The sequence below is a fragment of the Pygoscelis adeliae genome, unplaced genomic scaffold, assembly GCF_000699105.1.
Source record: "Pygoscelis adeliae isolate BGI_AS28 unplaced genomic scaffold, ASM69910v1 Scaffold76, whole genome shotgun sequence".
NCBI classification, from domain to species: domain Eukaryota; kingdom Metazoa; phylum Chordata; class Aves; order Sphenisciformes; family Spheniscidae; genus Pygoscelis; species Pygoscelis adeliae.
Genome location: NW_008825111.1, coordinates 1,529,418 through 1,538,216, shown reverse-complemented (window position 1 = coordinate 1,538,216; position 8,799 = coordinate 1,529,418). Strand labels below are relative to the sequence as shown.

The window sequence follows — 8,799 nt, the reverse complement described above, 5'->3', positions numbered from 1 at the left end:
GACCTAATGAGATCCCTGTACTCTTCTTGAGTCGCCTGCCCCTTCTTCCACAAGTGGTAAACTCTCCTTTTTTTTCCTGAGTCCCAGCAAGAGCTCCCCGTTCAGCCAGGCCGGTCGTCTTCCCCGCCCGTTCTTCTTGCGGCGTATGGGGACAGCCTGCTCCTGCGCCTTTAAGACTTCCTTCTTGAAGATCGTCCAGCCTTCCTGGACCCCTTTGCCCTTCAGGACTGTCTCCCAAGGGACTCTCTCAACCAGCGTCCTGAACAGGCCAAAGTTTGCCCTCCGGAAGTCCATGGTTGCGGTTTTGCTGCCCCCCGTCCTTACTTCACCATGAATTGAGAATTCTACCATTTCATGGTCGCTAAGCCCAAGACGGCCTCCGACCACCACATCTCCCACCAGTCCTTCTCTGTTTGTAAACAGCAAGTCGAGCGAGGCACCTCCCCTGGTAGGCTCACTTACCAGCTGTGTCAGGAAGTTGTCTTCCACACACTCCAAATTTATCGGTCTCCTTTCCCACCACAGAGGATGTTCAAGACTTAAAAGTGAGGAGTGCCAAACTCCTAATTTAAAAAAATTACTGTCCTGGAATGCTCAATTTTAAGTATCTTGGTGGGATTTTATTTCAGGAGGCCTGTATGCATGTACGCTTGTGAGTGGGAGGGTGGGGAAAGTGACCAAAAAAACTCCAGAAAAAAAAACCAACACAAAAAAAACCCCAAACACACACAACCCCCAAACTACCATTTCTGGTCTCTCTGCAAAAAAACTATGTAACCCGTTCCTTACCACCAAAACCAAACACAACAGCCAAAACCAGCCAACAGTAACTTCTAAAGTCAAATCATTTTTCAAGAATATGGATTTCAGGGAAATAATTATGTACTGCATCAGATCATACTTATGGTCTGGATCCTTCCTGAAGTAGCTAACTGACTTTGTCCAAAAGAACTGCTGTGTAATTCAAGAACTGCTGTCTAATTCACTGGTTTGTCCAGCAAACATGGGCAAAACTTCCTTTTTCTTGCATCTTACTAGACTGCTTGTGCAATTTAGCTGTTATACATACCGGTCTTCTCTTATACACTAGGTATATGAAATGTAAGAGGTTGACAACCAAAAACACAGAATTCCAGATCATTATGTCCAAGGCACAACGGTAGAGTGTAGCCCAAATGATGAACAATGCACATCCTGTAAAATAAAAAAAAAAAAGAAAGTTAAATTTCACTGAACAATAAACACATTCGTACAAGCCATAAAGAATGTGTCCACTGGGTGTAATGACTCTGAAAAGCAATATATTCTCAAGCTTTACTATAGTTAGGCTCTGTGGATCAATACATGCACTGGTAGCATGAGCTAATCACTACAATGCTACAAACAGGCACTGAGAGCAGATTGACAGCAGACTGCAGTCCTATTGCATGGGACTGCAATACTGGAGTTGACAATAATTCACATCAGGACTGGGGAAAGCAGAAAGGTGCAGCCCACAATGGTCTGTTACTAAAATGAAGTAGAAAAGGGATAAGGGAAAACTGTATCTTAAGTATAAAAAAAAAAAATTAAGCAGCTAACAAAACTTTATTACTAGTATTGCATTAGACAAACAAGACCCTAGAAACGAATGCTTGTTGTTCATATCAGTAACATTTGTATCTAACTAGTGAGCAGTAGTTGCACAAAAACCTCCTAAAGTCATACACAGATATTTTTGAAAATCTAAAGGAAGTATTATTGCTGCATTTTGACAAGGTCACAGCAGGAACCTGAATTCTCTTGTACGACAAAGAGAAAATTTCAAATGCTTACTTCTTTTTTTAGTTCCTTTACTTTGAACAATGACAGTTGCTTTAAAAGATAAGGCATGCTGTATGATTAGGCATTCTATTTTTAGCCTACAAAGACAATGCTTATCAAATGATAGATTACGCATCAGTGAGTCTCTCCCCGATAACTGGGAGCCTACCGTGCAATAGAGATGGCTGTAGAGGTCACAGGTACATTTTCCCTGAAGTTTCACGCAAAGACAACAAGGAGAAGGTGCCAAATTAGCATCCCTTCCCTCCTTTCTCCCTGAAGATGATGCTGAATTCATGAGCTTGGTATTATCTATTCTGCCTGGGTTGTTGACTGGCCAGGCAACACTTACATACGGATCAGAAAAATCAAAATATGGTGACTCTTGATCAGCTGGTTAATTACACTACAAGGGATGGGAGGATACGAGGTCTGGAAGTATTGAAGAGGAGCAATATTGTGGAGCAGCACAGAGGTGGGGCGGGGTCATCAAAGCAAAGGGGACTGATCCCTAAGAACCAGGCTTCATTACTTATGCTGCCCACAGAGTAAATTTGCTTCCAGCTGCCACCTCAGCTTGCAAAACTGATTCCGTATCTGCTCAAGCTGCAACAAGACCTACAGACCAAAGTGGCAAGCTCAGCAAGCGCAGAGCTCCCATTGCTTTTAAAACGAGAACTACACAGACAAAAGGTCTTGCAATGCTCAGACCCTTGGTCATCGGTGCAGTCTGCTTTAATAAGTTATCCTATAATAGCTACAAAAAAAGAAGTTCTACCATAAAATCGACCCGCGCTATTATACAAATAAGCATTCTCACTTAGAAATACTTAAGCATGCTCTGTGTTGTGATACACCCGGGTTTATCTTTCTTACACTGCAATGACTCACTACTCCTCCTCCTTTGATCACAGAGGCCTTGTCCCACACAAAGTACAGGGGCTTTGAAATAGCTGTGGGACTGCAAGTGTTACAAATGAAACCACACTTGCTCAGTCTCAAGTGTGCCAAATTTAGTTTTTCCTCTGAAGTCAAATTTTGGTGTTGCAAGATGCCTACAGTGGTGGAGGAAATATGACTGAATTCAGGAGAACACAGACTGCACTCCATATCAAAAGCCCGTGCTTCTAAATCGGCGATGAAAATAATGCTGGTGACCCACAAGTGCCACGTGTTTGAAACCACATTTAAAGAACATGTGGGCCAACATCAAGCTTCTCAAGAAAACCTCACCTACTGCAGACATACGAAGCTAGTGCACCAGCCAATATACAGTCCCAGTATTTACTTGAAACCTAAAATTAAGGTCTTAAGGATCCATAGACTTAACTATGATTTGGAATTTAATGAATTTTAAGCAGCCAGTCACATCTGAAGTAAGTGGGGTCCACTTGTTTTCAAGTTGACATCTTCGTAGGTTTGAAACTGTAGGTTACATTTCTGGGAAATTTTAAGAGTCTGGGCACATATAACCCTTCTAGAAAAGGTATGTCAGGGTCAGAACAGACCCCCACTTACACCAAAAACACCTTTGGCAGAGTACAATGACCATGAATACGGGCTGTAATTTCACCATAAGCTGAAGGGACCAGTTCCGTAATGGTCACGACCTGTTATTTCTGTCACAGGAAGGTCGCAGATCTCTCCAGAACAATTCTCCTACCTATGGTGAGCAGGCCTCGCAGAAAAATCATATGAAGGTTCAGAGTAGTTGGAATAACCAGTCCAACTGCAAAGCAAATATTTGCCACGTGGAAAACAAGGTGATGAATCTCTTTCCAGTTTTCACATGCAGTCTCATTGAAAGGCACAAGGGTGGCATTTTTTAAGTCTGGAATAAAACCTAGTGGAGTAACAGTGAGTGGGCTCATTGCTGTAGCATTCATCTCGGAGACTCCTGCAATGAGAGAGAGGGGGGGGGAGGAAATCACCATGCATTAAACTGAAATATATTGGACATACACATGGATTTTAGGGTTATTTTCTCTCTTCCCGGGATATATTTTCCATTATCATTCATGGGAAAAAAAAATAATATCTACAAATGCTTTAAAAGGGTAAGCTAGATCTATAGTTCAGTAACACTTTGCTATTTCTTTCACCTAAGCTCTAGGCTTGAAGAATGGTACGTTTCAAAATTTGGACCATATGCACATAAACAACACTGCTTGAACACTAGCTACTATGACTGTCATTGCTCACTACAACATCCTATGCATTCTTCCTAGTCCTGCACAAATTAAAAAAAAAAAAAAAAAATCACATTTTGGTCTACGTTTTATTGAATGGGCCCACGATCTTAGGCAAAGTAAATATTTAAGAGAACTTAACAACCTAGATGAGAATTGAAAGAAAAAAGAAAAACTGGCTTACGTAGTGTAAGTCTCCTTTATGGCATACAAAGCTGTTCTTCTAAATAAGGAATGGAAGGTCTCAAAGGAGGAACACGTGCTCCTTGGTTGATTTAAAAAAAAAAAGCCAACAAACTGTACAAAAGTCAAAGCCAAAGACAGTCTCAACTTCTGGCTTTCTTGCAGTATTTGCAGGATCATTTGGAGGTCTCCTAAGCCACACATCATCTTGCACCCGTTAACTAGAGTAGGCAGGGAAACCCCAAACCACTTTTGAGAACGGTAAATAAAAACTACCGTTTCTCCTCCTAGTTGATCAGATGCTACCAAAACAGAAAGGGAGATGTCCAGGCTGCTAAGTTCTGACAAGGTTGCCAGTCTTTCAGGGAATTCACTTGGTCTACCTAGTATAAGGAAGCTTGCAAGACCTTTGGTTGCCTGTGGAACTCCTAGAGAAAACGGACAGTTAAAAAAGCTGATTTCGAATCTAAAAATACATAGGGTTTTGTTGTTGTAATAATAAATCTAGCACATTTTCCTTTCACACCAATTAAAAGGAAAAAAAAATATATATCTGTGGGCAAATATCTTACCAATACAAAGTAAAAAAATCCTATTAAAAACAAACTACAAAGAGAAACTGGAAAATTTCAAGACACTACCTTTAAAATCTTAAAAGCTGGTCTCTCTAGGGAACTGCAGTCAGTGTTACAAGCACTCCAGAAGGTCTTCTCAACCCAGAGCAGTTCCCAGCTGGAGGGGCACGACTGCTCCTAGACGGGCTGTCAGAAACACAGGAGAGCCCTGCTTCCAGCGAGGCACGTACGGTCCCCCACTGCCGCAGCAGCAGAGATTATATGGAGCTCCGCTGGAGGCTTGTTAATGAAATACATGCACGTATCACTGAACAAACAGGCTCCACAACATACAACATAGTGGGATTCGCGTTCAGCTAAATTCTATAGAGACAGTGCACGTCCCTGCCGTGTGTGCTTACTAACTGTCATGTAATTCATCTGCTCAGCAGACAATTTTGAGTCACGGTTAATACACTCAGTATTTCCTGCAGACTGGAATACACTCGGCATCTCTCTGTTACTTGAGAGTGCTTCTTGGGCTGTGAAGTAATTTTGAGTTGCTTCATCCATTCTTTTTATTATTTTCCCCCCAATCAACTTGTGTACAAGGCATAAGCAAGCTGGACAATTTCTGAAATTAATCAGTCTTTTAAACCTCTTTTTAAAGTAGTGGGAAGAAAGAAATCAGAAAGAAAACCTCAACCCTCTGATAATACCTCTCCTATGCCCAGAGCCTGTCACAGCTAAGGCATGCTACAGAACACGCAGAGGCATCTTGCAGCATCAAACGCTAGCACAGACATAGTGCTATCCATATCTGGATAGAAATGCTTTTCAAAGAAAAAAAGTTTATCTAATTCTTACCAAAATATATAATTCACTTCTTTCTTAAAAGCTCACTTTCCTCTTTTCATTCCAGCATTAGTTATTCACAAAGGTTAATTAAATTTTTTTTTTTTAATAAAACAAATTCTACACTAAATTGTTACCAATAAACACGGTGCCCAAACAAATTCACGGTCCAGGTATCATACAGGCACCATCCAAACACGCTCCTATCTTCTTTCAGCTCTTTTGCATGAATTTGGCGACAGAGCCACGAGAGCAGTTCCTCTGTCCTGACAAAGCCGCTCACACAGGGAGCAAAAGCGTGAGCCCGTAGGCGGCTGCAGGACTGGCATTTTAATGCGCTCATAAACAGAAGATAATTGCTAATGGGATAACTGTGTTTGTGATCACCTTATACACATCTCATCATCGTGCTCCTGTTGTTTTCAAACAATATAAACTCCCTACACTGGAACAGCAGGACCTCTAGACGTTTTGCAAGGTTATCAGCTGAGTTTCTATCTACATTCAGTCCTTCACTGCCTGGTCATCTGCCAATAAAAGCACCACTTAACACGCCAACAGAACAAGTAAAGACAACCAAACTCACATACAGATGCAGAACCAGCTGTAAGTCCATCAACTCATCTCAAGATCAAAATGGGCTGCAAGAAGTAACTTCAGCTGCATCTGATTACAAATCGACAAAGCCTTCCAGATGCTTGATTTTTTAATAGCAAAATTTTGTACTGCATCGCTGGGAGAAGAGAGGCTACCTTACTCTTTCAGACTCGGCTGCAAAGCATCACATATTTGAAGACTGGAAAGCCAACAAGCCAAATCAACTATACAACGTGTGACAATCTCATTCTCCTTACAACCCGGCCAAAACACCGCTCCCCTCATTAGCCACAGATACTGATGCCACAACCCACCAGCCGTAAACCGTCATAATGGGAAGATATTTCTCCAACAAGTGTTGACCAAGTCATCAAAAGCCTTTGACAATAGAGAGTCCACAGTTGTAACAACAGGACATTCAATGCTTTTGAAAGTCTGGGCTACCTACTTAGTTGCCTAAATTAGAACCTAGGAACCTAAATCTAGCCACCTCCACTTTTTATAAGCTTTGTCTTCAATATGTTGAAGTCTTTACATGATGACATTTGAACTTAACTTTACTCACAAATAAATATTGCAGCACCGCTAACATACTGGAAAACGGGGGAAAGCTGCTGAACTTCTCTGTCAAGATGGTATTTTAAAGCTGGCAGAAATATATCGATGCTATCTGCAAAATGACACAAGGACAGATTGTGACACTAGCTCTGAAGGAGAGCTGCCCATGAATTTCAACCAGGCAGCTGGTTCAAGCACCAACAAAACAGGCAGGCAGAGTTACAAGCTCTAACCTAAAATGTTTGTCCACAGGTAACACCAGAAAGACAAATATTCAAAATAACATCTCTGTAATTTTTAGATCAATTCTTTAGTCCTAACGTCTACTATTGTAAAATAACATTGAAGAATTAGCAAAAAATCTGCTGTTCAACAGATGAACAAGCAATTCTCATTTCCTACCCTCTGCTACCTCAGAGAGTCAAAAATTAATTTTGGAAGTACAGAATCAGGCCTTTAAAACTTTAATTTAGGGTTATGTGTGCTAAGGACTAATACAGCATAAGACTTCAAAGTCTTATGCTTAAGTCTTCAACACATGAAGACATGTATTAATACTAGAAGTTAAAAATGCAACCAACGCAGTCAAATAATTTTGGAAAAATTGTTGAAATAGTGTCAACTGAAATGAAAGCTTTATGGAGCATAAGACAAGTGATTAAAAGACTATTTTTAATATCCATTAAAGTAATTTTTCCTTCATATGGATTTAGATTTACCAAACTAAGAGTTTGAAAAGTCAGCTGATTGAAAACTCAAGCCAATTTGTTGTCCAAACAGGAAAAAAACCCAAACAAACCAAATATAAAAAACCTCCACTCAGTGACACTTTAACATTAAATCTATCAGAAATTAGTATAGTTAACAACAAAGCCTATTAATTTATTTTTTTTTTGTGCATGAATTTGATAGAGAGTTAAGGTAACAGATCATGTTTTTAGGTCTGAAAATACAAATTCTCAAAATGTAAATGAGGTGAGCTTACTCTAGGATTTTTCTATGCTCAGGACATCTTTATACAAGAGGCCAAACTTCTGAAAGCCATTCCCAGAAGTACTTAGCCCCTAAATCTTCAGACACAAAGATGCCTTTAAAAAAAAACCAGGGGTTTTATGGATACCTACACAACACTCACAGAAGACAGACATAGAAGAAAATGGTTCTGGTAGAACAGGTCAGCCAAGCTGATATGGGGCACTGCAGAGTGTCCCACTCACGCTGTCATCCACTTTATTGAGATTATTCGTATCCCACAGCTTTACTGTTCAACATTATTCAAGTGAGCTTCTTAAAGCTTTGCTTGAGTCTGTTTGTATAACTTTACGGTCATTGCAATTTACAGTCCATCATTTATGTATATGGATTTTGTGAGTCTAAAGAAAAAAAATTGGAAAAAAAGAAAATCAAGGTTTTTTTTTAAATTATATCTGCAGAACTTTAACTACTTTTCTACAGTCTCGTAGCACAAAAGGTGCATAGAGAATTTAGACAATTTCTTTGCTTTTGTGAGCTGAAGACAAACTATTAGTGCTAGCATAATTAAGTTAATTACAGTTTCAGTTACCAAATTCCTTTTTATAATGAAGTAGGAGAGAACGGAAAAGTGGATAAGAAAAGATGTATTTCAATATGCTCTTTGGGGCAAGATCATTTCCATTAAACATGTCATTAACTACAGAAATTTGTAAGCCTTACTCTAGACTTCATTCTAGACAAAATTTAACATTTTCATTCTGCAGAGTTAACAAAGACACCCATACCATGAGAAATACTCTTAGGTAGGCTCAACGTCACAGCAGCACAGCCGTACTACGGCAATGGAAGTTTGTCAGCGGGGCCTGAGCTCACTCTCCGGTTTGATCACACCGCACACGACGCGCAGAAAGCCCGAGCTGCGGGACGCAACCACAGCCGCCACCCCGCAGCCCTGCTTTTCGCCCGTCCCTCCGAAGCCTCATTGTAGCCCACAGCGTGCAAGCGCCAAACCCATCGTTTGTGCAAAAAAAAAAAACAATTAAAAAAATAAAATAAGCAAGCAACCCGTTCCTTTCCCCCCCAAA

General features: G+C 40.4%; 1 protein-coding gene across 1 annotated transcript in view; it reads right to left on the bottom strand.

The window, feature by feature from the left end:
• Window positions 1–6,768, bottom strand: part of BVES (blood vessel epicardial substance) — a 33,986-nt gene extending 27,218 nt beyond the window's left edge. Inside the window, exons 1-3 of the mRNA XM_009327927.1 lie at window positions 6,747–6,768; window positions 3,467–3,700; window positions 1,070–1,194 (exon numbers count right to left, since the gene is read on the bottom strand). Coding sequence (XP_009326202.1) covers window positions 1,070–1,194; window positions 3,467–3,689 — 348 coding nt within the window. The 5' untranslated portion in view covers window positions 3,690–3,700; window positions 6,747–6,768. The remainder of the gene's footprint in view (window positions 1–1,069; window positions 1,195–3,466; window positions 3,701–6,746) is intronic.
• Between the last annotated feature and the right edge of the window lie 2,031 nt (window positions 6,769–8,799).